The sequence below is a fragment of the Oncorhynchus kisutch genome, linkage group LG30 (genome assembly GCF_002021735.2).
Source record: "Oncorhynchus kisutch isolate 150728-3 linkage group LG30, Okis_V2, whole genome shotgun sequence".
Lineage (NCBI taxonomy): Eukaryota > Metazoa > Chordata > Actinopteri > Salmoniformes > Salmonidae > Oncorhynchus > Oncorhynchus kisutch.
The window spans coordinates 5454923-5476901 of NC_034203.2; the positions used below are offsets into that span (position 1 = coordinate 5454923).

Here is a 21979-nt window from a genome sequence, read left to right on the forward strand (position 1 = left end):
GCCAACTCCTGGACAGTCTGTGGTGCAACGTGGCGTTGGTGGATGGAGCGAGACATGATGTCCCCGGCGTGCTCAATTGGATTCAGGTGTGGGGAACGGGCGGGCCAGTCCATAGCAATCAATGCCTTCCTCTTGCAGGAACTGCTGAGACACTCCAGCCACATGAGGTCTAGCATTGTCTTGCATTAGGAGGAACCCAGGGCCAACCGCACCAGCATATGGTCTCACAAGGGGTCTGAGGATCTCATCTCGGTACCTAATGGCAGTCAGGCTACCTCTGGCGAGCACACGGAGGGCTGTGCGGCCCCCCAAAGAAATGCCACCCCACACCATGACTGACCCACCGCCAAACCGGTCATGCTGGAGGATGTTGCAGGCAGCAGAACGTTCTCCACGGCGTCTCCAGACTCTGTCACCTGCATTGCTTGCTGTTTGGGGTTTTAGGCTGGGTTTCTGTACAGCACTTTGAGATATCAGCTGATGTATGAAGGGCTATATAAATACATTTGATTTGATTTGTCACGTGCTCAGTGTGAACCTGCTTTCATCTGTGAAGAGCACAGGGAATTTGCCAATCTTGGTGTTCTCTGGCAAATGCCAAACGTCCTGCACGGTGTTGGGCTGTAAGCACAACCACTACCTGTGGACGTCGGGCCCTCATACCACCCTCATGGAGTCTGTTTCTGACCGTTTGAGCAGATACATGCACATTTGTGGCCTGCTGGAGGTCATTTTGCAGGGCTCTGGCAGTGCTCCTCCTTTCACAAAGGCGGAGGTAGCGGTCCTGCTGCTGGTTTGTTGCCATCCCGGATGAGCTGCACTACCTGAGCCACTTGTGTGGGTTGTAGACTCCATCTCATGCTACCACTAGAGTGAAAGCACCGCCAGCATTCAAAAGTGACCAAAACATCAGCCAGGAAGCATGGGAACTGAGAAGTGGTCTGTGGTCACAACCTGCAGAACCACTCCTTTATTGGGGATGTCTTGCTAATTGCCTATAATTTCCACCTGTTGTCTATTCCATTTGCACAACAGCATGTGAAATGTATTGTCAATCATTGTTGCTTCCTAAGTGGACAGTTTGATTTCACAGAAGTGTGATTGACTTGGAGTTACATTGTGTTATTTCAGTGTAACCTTTATTTTTTTGAGCAGTGTGTGTGTGTATGTATATATGTATGTATATATATATTGAGATGAGATGAGTAATGTAGGATATGTAAACATTATTAAAATGGTGTTATTTAAAGTCACTAATGATACCTCTTTATTAATCTCTTGATTACTACCCATCCCGGGTCCGGGAGCGTAATCATCAACTGACACTAATTAGCATAACGCAACGGACATAAATATTACTAGAAAATATTCCTATTCATGAAATCACAAGTGAAATATATTGAAACACAGCTTAGCCTTTTGTTAATCACCCTGTCATCTAATATTTTGAAAATATGCTTTACAGCCAAAGCAAGACAAGCATTTGTGTAAGTTTATCGATATCCTAGCATAGCATTAAATCTAGCTATCAGCAGGCAACCTGGTCACGAAAATCAGAAAAGCAATCAAATTAAATTGTTTACCTTTGAGTTTCGGATGGTTTCTCTCACGAGACTCCCAGTTAGATAGCAAATGTTCCTTTTTCCCCAAAATATTATTTTTGTAGGCGAAATAGCTCCGTTTGTTCTTCACGTTTGGCTGAGAAATCGACCGGAAATTGCGGTCACCACAACGCTCAAAAAATATTCCAAATTAGCTCCATACTATCGACAGAAACATGGCAAACGTTGTTTATAATCAATCCTCAAGGTGTTTTTCAAATATCTATTCGATAATATATCAACCGGGACTGGTGTCTTAGTAGGAGAGAGAGAAACAATGGCCGCATTTGTCCTTTACGCACCAGACACTCTGAGAGACTCCAGCTGACCACTGACGCAATGTTCAGGCTCATTTTTCAAAATAAATAAAAGCCTGAAACTATGTATTGTGACACTAGACACATTAGGGAAGCCATAGAAAAAAGGAATCTGGTTGATATATCATTCACTGCTCAATAGGGACGCATAGGAACGCGGAGATTTCTTTCGCCTGCAATATCAGTTCTGTTATACTCACAGACAATATTTTTACAGTTTTGGAAGCTTTAGAGTGTTTTCTATCCTAATCTGTCAATTATATGCATATTCTAGCATCTTGTTCTGACAAAATAGCCATTTACTTTGGGGACGTTATTTTTCCAAAAATGAAAATAGTGCCCATTTTGGCTGTAGTGTTTCCAAGCGCATGGCCGAGAGCGCTTTCTTTTTGTTTAAAGACAATAACGATTCTCCGTCTTAAATTTTAGCATTTATTTGCTTATTAGGTTACCTAAGGTTTGATTAGAAACGTTGATTGACTTGTTTGGATACGTTTATTGGTAACTTTTGGGATTCATTATGCATTTTGAAAGAGGGAAACCGAGTGGATTATTGACTGAAGTGTGCCAGCTAAACTGAGTTTTTATGGATATAAAGAAGGACTTTATCCAACAAAAGGACCATTTGTAATGTAACTGGGACCTTTTGGAGTGCCAACAGAAGAAGATAAGGCATATAATATATTATATCGCTATTGCTGACTTTCGTGTCACAACTCCCTGGTTGAAAATTATTTGTTATGAATTTGTGTTCTGGGCGCTGTCCTCAGATAATCGCTTGGTTTGCTTTCGCCGTAAAGCCTTTTTAAAATCTGACACGGCGGCTGGATTAATCCGTCAGGGATGACTTCAGAGTCGGGCACCGCCTCCGGCAGCCAAGTTTCAGAAAAGGCCAGCACACAGGCCTCTCTGTATTCATATAGATACCGTGAGTTTGCCCACAATTCCCACAATTCATTTTCCCCTTAATGACTACGGGGCAGTCCTTTCATTTTTGGAAAAATAACGTTCCCGTAGTAAACGGGATATTTTGTCAGGACAAGATGCTAGAATATGCATATAATTGACAGCTTAGGATAAGAAAACACTCTAAAGTTTCCAAAACTGTAAAAATATTGTCTGTGTATAACAGAACTGATATTGCAGGCGAAAGCCTGAGAAAAATCCAATCCGGAAGTGCCTCGTGTTTTGAAAGCGCTGCGTTCCAATGCGTCCCTATTGAGCAGTGAATGGGATATCAACCAGATTACTTTTTCTACGTATTCCCCAAGGTGTCTACAGCATTGTGACGTAGTTTTGAGCATTTATGTTGAAGAATACCCTTAAGTGGCTACATTGCGCAAGTGGTCACCTGATGCTCTGAGTGATTCTCGTGTAAAATACGGAGGTAGCCAATACTCCAATCGGTCTTACTGAAAGACCAATTGTCCCGGTGGATATATTATTGAATAGATATTTGAAAAACACCTTGAGGATTGATTATAAACCACATTTGCCATGTTTCTGTCGATATTATGGAGCTAATTTTGAATATTTTTCGGTGTTTTCGTGACTGCAATTTCTGGGCGATTTCTCAGCCAAACGTGAAGAAGAAACGGAGCTATTTCGCCTACAAAAATAATATTTTTGGAAAAAAGGAACATTGGCTATCTAACTGGGAGTCTCGTGAGTGAAAACATCCGAAGCTCATCAAAGGTAAACTATTTAATTAGATTGCTTTTCTGATTTCCGTGACCAAGTTACCTGCTGCTAGCTGGACAAAATGCTATGCTAGACTATCGATAAACTTACACTAATGCTTGTCTAGCTTTGGCTGTAAAGCATATTTTGAAAATCTGAGATGACAGGGTGATTAACAAAAGGCTAAGCTGTGTCTCAGTATATTTCACTTGAATAGGAATATTTTCTAGGAATATTTGTCTGTTGCGTTATGCTAATTAGTGTCAGTCGATGATTACGCTCCCTCATTGCGGGATGGAGATTGTACATTGGAGAGCTGGATAGTCGGAAGCGGAATCTTTGTGTTCCTTCTCAACCTCTGCCTCATACCGCCTTTCCCGCCCATTTTCCTCTACCTTCTTAGTAGTCCTTCACCCAGGTTGTTTTGTCTCACGATCTCTGCAGGTATGTCCCCTTTAATCCATTCTCCCGAACATGAGTTAGTTTCTGCCAACTTTCTCAGAAGTTTGCATGCTGTTAGTCATGGCTCTATGTAATGTAGTACTGTGTGCCTTCCATAGTCTCTTCTGGACTTGGTATGTAATTGTGGCGTATTTACTTTTTTTTTAACCTTTTTTAACTAGGCAAGTCAGTTAAGAACAAATTCTTAGTTAAAATGACGGCCTACCTGGGAACAATGGGTTAACTGCCTTGGTCAGGGGCAGAACCGCAGAGTTTTACCTTATCAGCTCGGAGATTCGATCCAGCATCCTTTCAGTTACTGGCCCAACGCTCTAACCACTAGGCTACCTGCCACCCCAGGTTGTGTGGCAGTAGTTCAGTCAGACAGCTTGTTGCATTCAACATACCTCTTATAAATACAAGTAGTGATGAAGTAAATCTCTCCTCAACTTTGAGCCAGGATAGATTGGCATGTATATTATTAATATTATCTTTCTGTGTACATCCAAGGGCCCGCCGTGCTGCCCTGTTCTGAGCCAATTGCAATTTTCCTAAGCCCATTTTTGTGGCACCTGACCACACGACTGAACAGAAGTCAAGGTTGGACAAAACTAGGGCCTGTAGGACCTGCCTTGTTGATAGTGTTGTTAAGAAGGCAAAGCCATGCTTTATTATGGACATAGAAAATAGTAGCTTTGATGGGGAGAAGTATCAATATGGTTTGGCCATGACAGTTTCAATCTAGGGTTACTCCAAGCAGTTTAGTCATCTCCACATTATGTATTCCAACATTTAGTTGAGGTTTAGGGTTTAGTGAATGATTTGTCCCAAATACAATGCTTTTAGTTTTAGAAATATTTATGACTAACGTATTCCTTGCCACCCACTCTGAAACTAGCTCTTTGTTGAGTGTTGCAGTCATTTCAGTCGTGACGTGTATAGTGTTATCCGCACTCTGGCTTTACTCATTCAGTGGCATGTCGTTCGTAAAGATTGAAAAAAGCAGAGGCCTAAACAGCTACCCTGGGGAATTCCTGCTTCTACCTGGATTGTTTGAGAGGCTTCCATTAAAGAACACCCTCTGTGTTCTGTTAGACAAGGAACTCTTTATGCACAGTATAGCATGGGGTCTAAAGCCATAAAACATTTTTTTCCCGCAGCAGACTATGATCAATAATGTCAAAAGCTGCACTGAAGTCTAACAAGACAGCCCCCACAATAATTTTATCATCAATTTCTCTCAGCCAATATGTCATTTGTGTAAGTGCTGTGCTTCCCTGTAAATGTGCTGAAAGTCTTGTCAATTTGTTTACTGTAAAATAGCATTCTATCTGGTCAAACACATTTTTTGCCAAAAGTTTACTTTTTTACTTGGTCAGCTATTTGAGCCAGTAAAGCGGGCTTTACTATCCTTGGTATTGGAATTACTTTAGCTTCCCTCCAGGCCTGAGGGCACGCACTTTCTAGTAGTCTTAAATTGAAGATGTGGCAAATAGGTGTGGCAATATTGTCTGCTATTATCCTCAGTAATTTTCCATCCAGATTTTCAGACCCCGGTGGCTTGTCATTGTTGATAGACAAAAATCATGTTTTGACCTCTTCCACACTGACTTTACAATTCTGGTCTTTCATAAGTTGGTCCCATATATTTGGATGTGTAGTGTCAGTGTTTGTTGCTGGCATGTCATCCTGAAGTTTGCTCATCTTGCCAATGAAAAAGTCATTAAAATATTTGCCAATATCAGTGGGCTTTGATGCATGACCCATCTGATTCAATGAATGATGCAGCTGAGTTGGCTTTTTCCAAACCCTGTGCCAAACCCTTTGCCTCAAACCTTCAATTTAACAATTCCTCATCAATCCAAGGTGATTCAACAGTTTTTACAGTAATTTTCTTAATGGGTGCATTCTTAGTAGTAACTGGAATAAGCAATTTCATAATTGTGTCAAGTGCAGCGTCTAGTTGCTCATCATGACACACCACAGACCAGAAAATATTATCCACATCAACCTATGAATCACTGCAAAACTTATTGTATGACCTCTTATACACTATATTAGGCCCAGCTTTTGGAACTTTGGTTACCTAGATATGGCCATTATAATGTGGTCACTGCATCCTATAGATTTGTATACTGCTTTGAAGCAAATTTCCAAAAGACGGCACCCTACACAGAGCAGTGTCCCCAATCACTGCCCTGGGGCATTGGAATATTTTTTAGACCAGAGGAAAGAGTGCCTCCTACTGGCCCTCCAACACCAGTAGCATCTGGTCTCTCATCCAGGGACCAACCAGGACCAACCCTGCTTAGCTTCAGAAGCAAGTATAAACACCATGAGACCACCCAGCCGTCGTACCGCTCAGGAAGGAGACGCGTTCTGTCTCCTAGAGATGAACATACTTTGGTGCGAAAAGTGCAAATCAATCCCAGAACAACAGTAAAAGGACCATGTGAAGATGCTGAAGGAAACCGGTACAAAAGCATCTATATCCACAGTAAAACGAGTCCCATATTGACATAACCTGAAAGGCCGCTCAGCAAGGAAGAAGCCACTGCTCCAAAACCGGCAACTGCACATGGTTACAAAGATTATACTTTTTGGAGAAATATCCTCTGGTCTGATGAAACAAAAACAGAACTGTTTGGTTATAATGACCATCGTTATGTTTGGAGGAGAAAGGGGGAAGCTTGCAAGCCTAGGAAGACCATCCCAACCGTGATGCACGGGGGTGGCAGCATCATGTTGGGGTGCTTTGCTGCAGGAGGGACTGGTGCCCTTCACAAAATATATCATTCTCTCTACTATTATTCTGACATTTCACATTCTTAAAATAAAGTGGTGATCCTAACTCACCTAAAGACAGGGAATTTTTACTAGGATTAAATGTCAGGATTTGTGAATAACTGAGTTTAAATGTATTTGGCGAAGGTTTATGTAAACAGCCATCTCAAATAAAATTGTATTTGTCACATACACATGGTTAGCAGATGTTAATGCAAGTGTAGTGAAATGCTTGTGCTTCAAGTTCTGACAATGCAGTAATAACCAACGAGTAATCTAATCTAACAATTCCACAACTACTACCTTATAGACACAAGTGTAAAGGGATAAAGAATACGTACATAAAGATATATGAATGAGTGATGGTACAGAACGGCATAGGCAAGATGCAGTACAGTATATACATATGAGATGAGTAATGTAGGGTATGTTAACAAAGTGGCATAGTTTAAAGTAGCTAGTGATACATGTATTACATAAAGATGCAGCAGATATAGAGTACAGTATATACACATACATATGAGATGAGTAATGTAGGGTATGTAAACCATATTAAGTGGCATTGTTTAAAGTGGCTAGTGATACAGTTGAAGATTGATGTAAAAAATGTAAGTGGGCTTCAGAGATAATGAATATTAATTCGGTGGGTTGAGATTATAAAATAATATAAGCACTAAACCTCTCAAACCTTTACTTATTCAAACATGTTACTTGAACCCTAAATGGTTCTCAAGTAGATTACTAAAACAAGCTCATCCATTGTTTAAAAACTGCCCTTTTGCATTTGTACAGATTGCCATGTCTCATTTTCGGATTAATTGAAAGTGATACTTTTTCAAACAAGCATTGCAGAGCTGGCTACAATTTCAATTTCATCCCCCTGAAAAGATGGAACAAATTATTATGGCTGAACTCTAATGTGCTGGTTGATAAAATACCTGTATTTATGGGATAAGGTGTTTGAAATTTGTATTTTATTCCTAAATTATATTGTAAATTAGAATGGTAGAGTTATGTCCTTCATGGAGTTATCAGAATTGTACGGGAAGGTCTGCTCAATCCAAGAGTACAACCAATTCATTATACAGCATTACCCCAAAAGTGGAGGAGGCACACACACATTTAGTTGATTCCCTGCTAAGATCAATACATTTTTTCAATATTGTTGAATGTGACGTTAATGACTGGATTCTGTGATGGCCCTAATTATCATTTTTGGACCAGAATGAGGCTCTCATTACCTATTGTTCTTGCAGTGATGATTCGCCATCTTCATAGATTTTTTTTATAGTTTATCTTCAGATAAGCATCAATAAGCCTAGGCCTACCAGTAGCCTCTGTAAATTAGGGAGCCAAATGAATGGCTTTCTCAGCGATGCGATTCGGCAGGCTGCACTGACTGACTGACAAGACAAGTCACTAAATTTTTCATCACTGTCTGGCAAGCCCCAACATCCTAGGAAAGGAAACCTAGGATATCCTGTGGTCTACTTGTCCCAATGCGATAACTTGATAAATAACCGGGGGAGATCACAATTCTGTTTGTACACGTGTTTACATGGATATGCTTCTTAATAAAAACCTATTTGAAACAAGCCATTACACTTCTTTATCATGGCATTTCATTATTATTATTCAGGTTATTACTTAAATATTAATCAACAAATTATGAAATGCCAGATCGGAGAGGATCTGTCAGATTTTTGGATTGGCACATTAATGGAGTCAGTGTCTACCTTGTCTGTTGACTTTTCAGCATTTTTTTTTAATATAGTTTCTATTTCGATGCACAAATCCATTCAAACAAAGTCGGAGGGGTTTTCTCTCACTTTTCCCGAAATATTCCCATAACGTCACAAACCCTGCTGCTGCGGTCATTCGACCATTCTTCAAATAGGGGACGCGGTAATGAGAGAAATAATGTAGCTTAAGCTATTTCTGCTTACCTGACCTGTGTCTGATTACCTGGCTTCCAGCTAACGTCACCCCGTATCTTGCCCTGCTTCCCCGTTGAGTAGCAGTGTGGAGTAGCTAGCCGTCATGGCAGGGGGAGGGAAAGCAGCGGAAGCCTTGCAAGGCTTTCCCCTGCAGTTGCGGCCATTTCGTGTCCCAGTCTGATTCCCATTGCGTTCAGCTGGGACCCGGTGTCCTTAAACGTAGAGCATGGTAGGCCTCGTTCTTGCTCGAGGAAGACGTTGCAAACAAAATCTCAGAAGAGGGACAGCCATCTTCACCTCAAGCTCCCAGCATATTCAGAGGACGCCTATCTGTCCCGGGGGGCAGACCTTAAAGATGAATCACGAAGTGAGGATGACGGCATGTCTCTTGCTGCATCAGGCAGCGCCCTCTCTGACCATGGGAGGTATTATGCCCCTGAGGAAGAGTTCATCTCCTCTGCTCAGCTTATGCTGCTCAGCCAAACTGAGAAGGGAGGGCAGGAGTCAATGGCTGATCTCCCCTTCTTCAAACCGATCAGACGCGCTGCCTCCAAACTCGATCCCGAGTATTCTACGTCTCCCACACCTACAGTACCAGTCAAAAGTTTGGATTTTTCTTTATTTGGACTATTTTCTACATTGTTACATTGTAGAATAATAGTGAAGACATCAAAACTATGAAATAATCATGTAGTAACCAAAAAAAGTGTTAAATATCAATATTTTATATTTGAGGTTCTTCAAAGTAGCCACCCTTTTTGCCTTTGACAGCTTTGCACACTCTTGGCATTCTCTCAAGCAGCTTCATAAGGTAGTCACCTGGAATGCATTTCAATTAACAGGTGTGCCTTCTTAAAAGTTCATTTGTGGAATTTCTTTACTGTTTAATGTGTTTGAGCCAATACGTTGTGTTGTGACAAGGTACAGAAGATAGCCCCTTTTGGTAGAAGGCCAGCTCAAATAAGCAAAGCGAAATGACAGTCCATTATTTTAAGACATGAAGGTCAGTCAATCCGTAAAATGTCAAGGGCTTTGAAAGTTTCAAGTGCAGTTGCAAAAACGATCAAGCGTTTTGATCAAGCGCTATGTCTCTCATGAGGACCGCCACAGGAAAGGAAGACCCATAGTTACCTTTGCTGCAGAGGGTAAGTTCATTCGAATGACCAGCCTCAGAAATTGTAGCCCAAATAAATGCTTCAGAGTTCGTGACAGACACATCTCAACATCAACTGTTCAGAGGAGACTGTGCCTCAGGCCTTCATGGAAATCTGTCCTTTGAGATTTTTCATTCCAACTTCCGTGTCTTTGTGAGACGCAGAGTAGGTGGACGGATGATCTCCGAATGTGTGGTTCCCAACGTAAAGCATGGAGGGAGTGGTGTGGGGGTGCTTTGCTGGTGACACTGTCAATGATTTATTTAGAATTCAAGACACACTTTACCAGCATGGCTACCACAGCATTCTGCAGTGATACGCCATCCCATCTGGTTTGGGTTTAGTGGGATGATCATTTGTTTTTCAACAGGGCAATGACCCAACACACCTCCAGGCTGCGTAAGGGCTATTTGACCAAGAAGGAGAGTGATGGAGTGCTGCGTCAGATGACCTGGCCTTCACAATCAACCAACCTCAACCCAATTGAAATTGTTTGGGATGAGCCACTGACGTCACCAGTGCCAGGCTACGCCCACTTGGATATGAATGGCATGGAGTTGTTGGGATAGTTCAGAGCCCCCCACCTCAAGACCTATAGCCCTCTTTAGGGTGGGTCAAAACCACTGTTACCCCAGTTTAGTTCTTTAAAGAGTTCCCATCATATCCATGCCCAGGGGCAGAGGGTGATGGTTCCACATTTAGCCTTTTTAACCATCAACCTCTCTGGCCACAGGCCTGACAGGTCCCCTGTCCCTTCCATGATGCAGGTTGCCCAAATGCGCAGTTGCCCCATTGGGGTGACCACCAGCGGGCTCTATCCACCCACCTATTCCCCTGCTCTGGGTTCTCCTGCTCTTCACAGAAGTCTCCCCCTGGGTCCTGCATTTCATGGGAGTAGTGCAGTCCACTGCACAGGGTGAAGGGGCCGTGCCCTCAAAGATGAGAGGTTGGCCAAGGGAGTGGTACCTAAGGAGGAAGCTCACCAAGGCTTCTTCAGGGGGAGGGGTACGCCCCATCCTAGATTTATTTGTCTGAGGGTCTACGGATTTTGAATGCTAACGCATCGCATGCTATTAGATTCTATTCGGCCGAACGAGTATTTCACTACTGTTGACCTCAAGGATGCTTAATTCCACATCAGTTTGTTCTGCACACAGGTGATATGATGTTCACCTTTGAGAGCATAGCTTCGGAATGTCTCACTCCATTCCGTCTGTCCCTGGCCCCACAGACATTCAGGAAGTGTGCTGAAGCCACCGTAGCCCTAGTCCTAACCTACATCCGGGCTCAGGAAGCAGAGCACTGCCCTCCTGATGTCGCACCTGCTCACCGTGGAGAGCGCAACAGCTTTTTTCCACTGCTTCTCGGTGTTTTGCCACTGCTTCTCGGTGTTTTGCCACTGCTTCTCGGTGTTTTGCCACTGCTTCTCGGTGTTTTGCCACTGCTTCTCGGTGTTTTGCCACTGCTTCTTGGTGTTTTGCCACCGCTTCTCGGCAGTAGCAAAATACTTTTTCGCCCCACTGTAACCTTTTTATTTAAGGGAGTCCCATTGAGACAAAGGTCTCTTTTGCAATGGAGCCCTGCATCACAAGACCAGCAACAATTACTAATTTAAAGTTAGATATTTCAAGGCGGGAGCACAGGAAACTCCAAAATGCAAAAACATTGTAAAAAAACATGCACATTCCTCTCTAAAGAGGATTTCGACATAGTCTCTGAACTGCCCGAAAGGCACCAATGCATCGAACTGTAGGGTATTCTGAAGGTTGTTCCAAAAGTGATATGCAAAGAAACAAAAAGCCATCCCTGTGAGCGGGTATGGTTTCTCATACTTGTATAGGTTAGTAATGATTTAAGGTAATGCAGGAGTTTTTGCGCAAGAGCTTTTATAAATGATCAGACCAATGTTTTGACCTACGCGATATCAATGAGGGCCAGCCCACTTTCTGATAGAGAATGCAGTGATGAATTCAAAATCGTTCGCCTCTGATAAAACTGTGCTGTGGTAAACAGCGTCTAACATGACTGGATTTGAATTCCTAAGCTTTTTCCTAATCCCTCTGACATTCTATGTCCCCTCATTCTAGGTGTTTGAAGCAGTTCTTGCGTGGGTGCGGCATGAACGTGAGGAGCGGGAACCTCGGCTCCCTGAGTTACTCTCCAAGACCCGTCTGCCCCTTTGTCGACCCCAGTTCTTGGCAGACCGCGTTCAACAGGATGAACTGGTGCGCTTTTGCCACAAATGCAGGTGACTGACTCTTGTTTGTTGCATCTATTTTCATTATCTTTCATGTTTTAATGTATGGTTGCTTCAGAAAGTATTCACACCTCTTGACATTTCCACATTTTGAAATTGATTAAATTGGAGAGAGAAAATGTCACTGGCCTATAAACAATACCCCATAATGTCAAAGTGGAATTGTTTTTCGAAATGTTTACAAATTATTATAAAATGAAAAGCTGAAATGTCTTGAGTCATTAAGTATTCAAACCCTTTCTTATGGTAAGCCTAAATAAGTTCAGGAGTAAACATTTGCTTAACAAGTCACGTAATATGTTGCATGGACTTACTCTGTGTGCAATAATAGTGTTTAATATACTTTCTGAATGACTACCTCATCTCTGTACCCCACACAAACAATTATCTGTAATGTCCATTAGTCGAGTAGTGAATTTCAGACAGATTCAACCACAAAGACAAGGGAGGTTTTCCAGTGCCTCAAATGTTTTTTAATTTTTTAAAGCAGACATTGAACATCCCTTTGAACATGGTAAAGTTATTAATTATACTTTGGATGGAGTATCAATACACCCAGTCACTACAAAGATACAGGCGTCCTTCCTAACTCAGTTGCCGGAGAGGAAGGAAACCGCTCAGGGATTTCAACATGAGGCCAAAGGTGACTTTCAAACAGTTAGAGTTTAATGGCTGTGATAGGAGAAAACTGAAGATGGATCAACAACATTGTAGTTACTCCACAATTACTAACCTAAAAGACCGAAAAGAAGGAAGCCTGTACAGAATACAAATATTTGAAAACATGCTTGTTTGCAACAAGGCACCAAAGTAATAATGCAAAAAAATGTGGCAACTTTTTGTCCAAAGTCTTGTGTCTGGAGCAAATCTGATACAACACATAACTGAGTACCACTCTCCATATTTTCAAGCATAGTGGCATATCTCATCATGTTATGGGTATGCTTGTAATCGTTAAGGACTGGGGAGTAAGACTAAAAAAGAAATGGAATGGAGCTAAGCAAAGGCAAAATGCTTTCCACCAGACACTAGGAGATGAATTCACCTTTCAGCAGGACAATAACCTAAGACACAAGGCCAAATCTTCACTGGAGTTGCTTACCAAGAAGACAGTGAATGTTCCTGAGTGGCCAAGTTACAGTTTTGACTTAAATGTACTTGAAAATGTATGGCAAGACTTGAAAAGGGTTGTCTCGCAATGATCAACAACCACCTTGACAGAGCTTGAAGAATTAAAACAAAATGTATAATAGACAGATATTGTACAATCCAGGTGTGCAAAGCTCTTAGACTCACCCAGGAAGACTCACAGGTAATTCTAACATGTATTCAAATCAAATGTATTTATATAGCCCTTCGTACATCAGCTTATATCTCAAAGTGCTGTACAGAAACCCAGCCTAAAACCCTAAACAGCAAGCAATGCAGGTGTAGAAGCACGGTGGCTAGGAAAAACTCCTTAGAAAGGCCAAAACCTATGAAGAAACCTAGAGAGGAACCAGGCTATGTGGGGTGGCCAGTCCTTCTGGCTGTGCCGGGTGTATTGACTCAGGGGTTCAAATACTTATTTAAATGAGATATTTCTGTGTTTCATTTTCAATAGATTTGCAACAATTTCTAAAAACATCTTTTTACTTTGTCGTTATGGGGTATTGTGTGTAGATGGGTGAGACAAAAATATATTTCAAACTTTTTATTCAGGCTGTAGCACAAAATGTGAAATAAGTCGAGGGGTATGAATACCTTCTGAAGGCACTGTACTAGCAGAACCAATTTTATTTTTGTCTACTTTAATAAAAACAAATGGCATGGACAAAATGATTGGCACCCCGGAGCTAGTACTTGTTTGCACAGCCTTTGGCCAAGATAACTGCAGACAAAATCATTTGCTACACTTTCTTACTGGCAATTTGGCCCACTCTTTAGTAGCACAATGCTCTAATACTTCAATGTTTGCGGGGTGTCCTCCACCAACGGCTGTTTCCAGCTCTTGCCATAGAGCTGAATGGATGTGATTCAGATATCGACTCTTCACTGGCCATTCCAGAGTTTTCTTCTCGTACCATTCCAGGTTGCTTTTGATGTTTGGGGTCGTTGTCCTGCTGGAAGACTTCCAACCTACAACAGATGCACAGTTGGACACTGGGTTGAACATTGCACTTCAAAACACCTTGATAATCTGTTGATTTCATGATGTCTTGCACACGTTCAAGGCCCCCAGTACCTGATGCAGCAAAGTAATCCCACAGCATTATCGAACCTCCCCCATGTTTGATTGTAGGGAGGGTGTTATTTTGTTTGAATGTTTCAGTTCGTTGTTGGTAAACAGGAAGGCCCCTCTGCTGAAGGAGACACGTGATTCTGTGGTTTCCAAGGTGCAGAGATGGCAGCCTTTGATGATTACTTTTATATATTTATTCATTATTCACTTATGTTTTTTTATGATAAAAAAAACAAGTATTAGATTTAGGAAGCTGATTAAGAAAGTGTTACATTAATTTATGAATGTTGGACATGGAAGAATGGTAGATTTGAGGATAATACAGTCCTAATACAGTCCTATTAATTTAATGTTTTGATTCGAATTCGCTAAACAATGTCAACCTGCATCCACTATTCAAGAGGATTCCTTAAATCGCTCTCCCTCGAGAACGGTAGACCCAATTTTTTTATTATTATTATTATTTTTTTACCTTTATTTTACTAGGCAAGTCAGTTAAGAACAAATTCTTATTTTCAATGACGGCCTAGGAACAGTGGGTTAACTGCCTGTTCAAGGGCAGAACGACAGATTTTGTACCTTGTCAGCTCAGGGATTTGAACTTGCAACCTTTCGGTTACTAGTCCAATGCTCTAACCACTAGGCTACACTGCCGCCCCAGTGTAGAAGCATTTCCGCCCTTGAGAAGCAGGGAAGTAGAGGAAGATTTTATGCCAAACTATGTTTGTGTAACTGTTTGTTTGGTGGTCAAAACGATAGTTGTTTGGGAAAGTAATGAATTGCCTTGCTTTTTTTCCCAAAAAAGAAAATACTGCCCCCTAGATTCAAGAGGTTTTAATGGTCATCAGCATGTCAAGACTACCCTGAGTAAGCAGCTTGAAGACATAGAAAAACCATAGACACGACGGATTGGTAGAAAATGCATTCACCGACCAAATATGTTAGTTTGTCCTCCTGGCCGCTGAGACAATATTTTTCCTTATATTCTACACATTTTGCCATGGGAGAGAGAACATTTCAGTTTTAAAGCTAGTTCCCTGCATTTCTACACATTCTGGCATGGGGCTGAAAGAAAAAAAAATCAGTTTTAAAGCTTATTTTCTGCTTTTCTACACCTTTTGCCATGAGGCTGAGAGAAAATTTGCAGCTTTAAAATACATTTTCTGCATTTTGCCATGGCTTTACGCTGTGTTCTTATGTTATCTGAGTGGCTCAAACATTATTTAAAAAATCAATTTTAGATTCTCCCCGACTGTCAAGTTTTTATTTTTGTGATTTGTTAGTTCTCAAATAATCATATTTTAAAAAATGTAGATCCATTATCTTTTCTACATTATCTTTTTCATTTTTATCATATATTTTGGAGTGGCCACACCGATATGAGTATGTGGCACAGTTGGTAGAGCATGGCACTTGCAACACCAGGTTTGTGGGTTCGATACCCATGGGGGACCAGTAAGAATAAATATGAAATATACCACAGATGAAAATTACCACCACTAAACCGATCAGACCTACCTGCATTCTTGCCAGCTATGCCACTGTTGAACCTTGTAAATGCACAGGAGACTACTCTCCGTTCCCACCAGAATAAAAACTATTTAACCAGGGGAAACCCATTGAGAACAGGGTCTCATTTACAAGGGTGGCATGGGAACAATAAATTAACATGATCAGTCTCAACACAACACTATACATGTACACATTACAAATCAAATTATAAAATTACACATTTCTGAAATGAACATTTCTGTAAATGTTATAACCTTGTATTGTTATCCACTATGTTGATGGGCATAACCTCTGTCTTGCTGCAGTTGGTAACCAGGACGACTTTCTGGCCAACATAATTGGAATCCAAAATGTCTTTTAGATGTTGGTGTGTGTGATAAATGAGCCAGGGGCTCCTGAGTGGCACAGCGGTCTAAGGCACTGCATCTCAGTGAAAAAGGGGACACTGTAGTCCCTGGTTTGAATCCAGGCTACATCACATCCGGCCGTGATTGGGAGTCCCATAGGGTGGCGCACAATTGGCCCAGCGTCGTCCAGGTTTGGCCGGGGTAGGCCGTCATTGTAAATAAGAATTTGTTCTTAACTGACTTGCCTAGATAAAAAAAAAAAATAAAAAAAAATCACAGTAGTCACTCTTACCTGGTCTTCTGTTGTTCGCTGCATGACCCAGTCTATTGCCAGGTTGAAGAGTACGGCTGACATCACACAACCTTGACAAACTCCAGACTTCACAGCAAAGCTCATGTTGCTCGTTCCCACAGTGCATGAAAAGTTGCTATAGAACTGTTTTATGATAACGTGTGGGGATTCCATAAATTCTTAAGATCTTCCATAGGCTTTCGTTGTGGATGCTGTCAAAAGTCTTCTGGCAGTCAATACAGTTGATGTAGAGTTTTTGTTGCCAGTTTACATTGCTCAATGATGTTCCAGAGGGTGACTATCTGGTCTGTACAGCTCCTTCCTCCCCTTAAATCCATTTATTCGTTCCTAAGTACTTTGTTTACAGCTGAAGATATGTTGTATGATAATCTTGCAAAATATCTTGCTGGGAACAGATATATATGTGATGCCCCTCCAGGTGTTGCAGTCAGAAAGTGTGCCGTTCTTAGGTACCTGTATGATAACCCCCCCTTGGCCCAATCTGAAGGTATATTTCCCTTCATCCAGATGTCAGTGAAGAGTGCCAACATCAAACCTTGGTGTTTCTTTTGTTGGTCGTACTGAGCGTTTCCGCTTTAGTTTGATGATGGTGGTCACTGGCGACATCTGCTTACCTTCGCACTTTGACTTCCCTCAGCGAGCTTCTCCACTTGCTGTTGATCATCAGGTGGTCAATCTGGTTCTTCCATTAGGAGAGTACCATGTCAATTTGGGGATATTCCTGTGGGGAAACAGGGTGCCACCTATCACCAGGTTATTTGTGATGGAGAATGTTGCCAGTCTCTCACTGTTGTCATTCAGGTCTCCACATCCATGCTTCTCCATTCAGGTCTCCGATGACAATTCAGGTGTCTGTCAGATTGGAGGGTGTTATAGAACAGGTATTTTTCTTCATCTTAGGCATCATTTGTGAGAGCATAACATTGGATTATTGTTTGTTTCGTATGTTGTCCGTCGCGGCTGGCTTTTATCATTCTGCTGCTGATTGGTTTCCATTCCATCAGGGTTTTCTCAACGCCATTCTGTTGGATGAGGGTGAGACCTTCACGATGTTGTCTGTCCTGCCGTCCAGAGTGTAGTACTGTTTCTCCAGTGCTGGTTCTCATGGATCCAGACCTAGTCCCAACTGGCTTCCCTCACCACCAGGATCTGTAGCTTGGGATCTCTTCATTTTGTTGGTAACCTGTGCCAGATTTTAGACTCAAACATTGTTTGAACATTCAATAAGCCAACATGCAGTTTGTTTTTGGTGTAAAGTGCTCCTGTCTTCATGTCACCAGATTCCCGTAGGCTTTCACTGATAGTGGTCATACAAGTCTGGGACTCTGGGAGATCCTCGCATCCACCTGTAGAATTGACATTTGTTGCTGTTTTTGTAGCACAAAGGTTTTCCGGGATGGGGTTGCTAGTCCAATGGCCAACCATCCACCATTTTTTGTTTCTGGAGATTTAGGAGTTGATTTGTTAGTCCTCTCCCCTAGCCTTTTGTCTTTCTGGTGATATATTAGTCTCATGAGACCAAACTTGCTTTGGGTTGTGTACAAGCTGCCTCGTCAGGCCAAACCAATTTCTGCTGCTGTGTAGTGAAAGCCAACAGAATAGGTTGGCTTTGGTTTTAGCAGTTTATACAAGCAGTGCAAGGCAGGCTCCTTTTTGTTATGTTAATAAAATTAGACTGAACTCCATCAGCAGCCATACTTTGACTTCTGTTGTGCAGGTAGTTTTTCAACCACCCGCAGGCTGCCTGGTTTAGACCAATTTCAGATAGCCTCCACAGCAGGAGTGCATGATCAACCATATCAAATACTTTCGATTGATCAATATAAAGTGCAGCACCGGATGTTGACGAAAATGATCCCGCTAAAGAGATCTGTGTGCCAAGAGGTTAATGTCAATCGAACCCACATGTATTACCAGAGAGTCAGCCTTAGGTAGCTGCTGCTTGATTGTGGGAAGCATCACTAGAATGTCATGGATTTTCGCTCCAGGAAAGCACCAAGGAGTGGAACCGGTCGGTATCTCCCAGCTCGCCTCTCCTATGGCCGATAGAGAGATTTGCTGTGGCAACGTTGGTGGGCTGTGGCAACATCAGTGAACTTGGTGACGAGGCTCTCCTTTTGCTTTAGCTCCCCGATGTCATCCATTATGTCCCCAGTCCACCTGGCCGTGCTGCTGCTCCAGTTTCAACTGTTCTGCCTTATTATTATTGGACCATGCTGGTCATTTATGAACATTTGAACATCTTGGCCATGTTCTGTTATAATCTCCACCCGGCACAGCCAGAAGAGGACTGTCCACCCCACACAAAGCACTTTTTACAGACAAATCCCTGCCCCAGGTGATTTCGGTTTTCCACCTCGTCCTATAGTTCAGGTAACATTTCACAGAGGCTGCAGTGGAGATTCAATGGTTGGCTGCTGGTAGCCATTTGGTAATTGCCATTAGCCATCTGGCTAAAAACAAGGCAGACTAGCCTTAAAGTTAGAAAGTCCAGTAAAGCTCCAGTAAAAGTGACTTCCAAAGTTGTGAAGATGTTAGTACCAACTGCACACTGACGAGTGTGCCATGTGCAATTTATAGGCGTAAAAAGGAGTAGGAGTAAAAATACAAAATTACCGGATGTATTTTTCCGGACTCATACAGGCCGTCTATAAATACACCCGATACAACAACAAAAAAATTATTAAATGAAAGTAGACTCTAGCCTGTTTTAAATGTTACTTTCTGCAACAATTCATGCTCGACAGACAGCTCATGAGACTGAACCCCCGATTCTAAACCTGAGAAGCCCACTGCATGCGACAGAATATTGCCAAAAGCAAAAAGGATACTCAAAAGCAGAGAGGTCATGGTATGTCTTTTAAGTCATTTTTCCAATAAGCATAGCATAGGCCTACTGTATGTACTGCCGCAGCATGACCCCTCTTCCTTTTGATTGTTTCCATCTCCGGCCACACACTTCAGGTGGTGTCCAGCTCCAAAGCGCTTGGCGTGACATTCCAAGCCAACCTAAAATGGGACTTGCACATCTCTGACATTACCGAAGGCTCTAGACTTTCTCCAACCTGTGCTCGAGTACAGTGCTCTGGTCTGGCACCCAGGTCTCACAGCCCACCAACACAACCAACTTGAGAAGTTCAAACGACATGGGCCCCCTTATCGCCAGTAATGGGGCCCACATCGTAATTGGCTACAAGAAGCATTTGTCGGTAGTTATCTTGGCTAAAAGCTGTGCAACCATATACTAAATTATAAACTTTTGAACAATAACTAGGTGTGGAGACAGTTTTTAGAAGAAATTGTGAAATATTTAAGGTAAGTGCAAGGGTGCCAATATATTTGGCCACAACTGTATATCTGGCATCTGTATCTAAAATGGTTATTGCGAAATAGTTCATCTAAGTTTGGATAAATGTGTAAATATATGCTACTTTTGGAGGCCAAGTGGCTATCATGTAATAGTACTGTCATACATTGCCAACCTTTTGAGTTGTGTGTTCCTTCCAACAGGGATCTTGTTGATGAAGCGAAGGATTTCCACCTCATGCCAGAGCGCCGTCCTCACCTGCCCGCTTTTAAGACTCGACAAAGATGCTGTACTTCAATCGCAGGGCTAATATATGCAGTCGGTGGACTAAATAGTGCAGGTACCCTTTTAACATCGCCTCTATTTGTCCCAATAGTTAAAAAATGTTGGTACACATCCACAACTTTTTCCACCTCATATCCAGTATCTCCAGCACAATATCAGTGTCAACATATGCGAAAACAATCGTTTCTCCATTCTGTACTTAAAAAGGTCCTAAGGAAGTGCCACCTTTTTTTTTTCAACAGTGATTTTCTCCGACAACGAAATTTGCAGTTTTGCCGGAAACTCATTGCTGATTTTGAAGGTGACTGTGTTTTTTGATGACATCAGCTGGCACTTTCAAAGGACCTTTTTCTTTTAATCTATTTAACTACGGAAAGTATAAATGTGCCTTTTATGGTGTGGTGCTGGAGATAATGAATGAGGTTAAAAAGTGGTGAATTTCTTTTTTTTTTATGAAATTGCCAGAGGGTCTGTGAGATTACCTTAATGAGATGTAAAGATCTAATCCGCATTTGCGGAAACACTGCCATTGTTTGCCCCCCCCCCCCCCAACGCCTTTGCAATTCTTGTGGTGTTGATGAAAACATATATTTTTTGCAGTACATATTCTGCTGTTCTATCGCCTGTGCAATGTCTGAGGAAAACAAACGATGTTAGTTGTTTGCAGTAATTCTTTGTTGTTGTAATATCCCAAATGGACATTGCAGTTTTACCAATTAAGGATTCTCACTTTAACGGTTTTACTTAAAGGCCCAGTGCACTCAATGTATGTTTTTACTGTGTTTTGTATCATATTGTACAACAGCTGATGAAACTAACACTGTAGAAGTGTGAAAATATATGATAGTTGCTGGTTGAAAATACAATCTGAATCTATACTTCTAATCTGCAGATTTTGCATGGGTGAAGTTTAATAGACCAATAACAGCTAGTTTCCAGTTAGACCACTCCCAGACAGTCTTAGAAAAATGATTGCTTTCTTTTTGACCATTTTAATGGAAAACTATTACAGTAAGGAGAAGTTTATCCAAAACCCGGAAACTCACAAATGATTGCATATATTGAAACTAGTTAAGTGGAATTTGCCCTCACTCTCCCTGTTAGTGCTATACTGAAACAGTTGCAAAAATGGGTCAGGTGACTCATTCGGTCAGACGCTTTTAACAAAACAACATTTGTCCAGAATTCGCGGATTTCTGAATCTTGAATTCACTGGCAACTGAGCAGATTAATGCCTGCATCCAGCAACGTCATGAGTCACCTGACCATTTTTGCAGCCGTTTCAGTACAACACTACAGGGAGTGCGGGCATACTCCACTGAACTAGTCTCAATGTATGAAATCACTTGTGAATTTTGTGTAAACTTATATATATATATATATACGTGTGTTTGTGTGTATACAGTTGAAGTCGGAAGTTTACATACACCTTAGCCAAATACATTTAAACACAGTTTTCCACAATTCCTGATATTTAATCCGAGTAAAAATTCCCTGTCTTAGGTCAGTTAGGGTCACCACTTTATTTTAAGAATGTGAAATGTCAGAATAATGGTAGAGAGAATGATTTAGTTCAGCTTTTATTTCATTCATCACATTCCCAGTGGGGCAGAAGTTTACATACACTCAATTAGTATTTGGTAGCATTGCCTTTAAATTGTTTAACTTGGGTCAAACGTTTTGGGTAGCCTTCCACAAGCTTCCCACAATAATTGGGTGAGTTTTGGCCCATTCCTCCTGACAGAGCTGGTGTAACTGAGTCAGGTTTATAGGCCTCCTTGCTTGCACACGCTTCTTCAGTTCTGCCCACACATTTTCTAAAG

The 21979-nt window shown here is 41.7% G+C and overlaps 1 protein-coding gene across 2 annotated transcripts in view; it reads left to right on the forward strand.

Annotated features, from left to right (window-relative positions):
- The window catches only part of klhl18 (kelch-like family member 18), a 69946-nt gene that overhangs the window by 32455 nt on the left and 15512 nt on the right, over nt 1–21979 (forward strand). For both annotated transcript variants that reach the window (XM_020466713.2, XM_020466712.2), the window contains exons 5-6: nt 12002–12162; nt 20075–20211. In XM_020466713.2, the coding sequence (XP_020322302.1) occupies nt 12002–12162; nt 20075–20211 (298 nt within the window). The remainder of the gene's footprint in view (nt 1–12001; nt 12163–20074; nt 20212–21979) is intronic.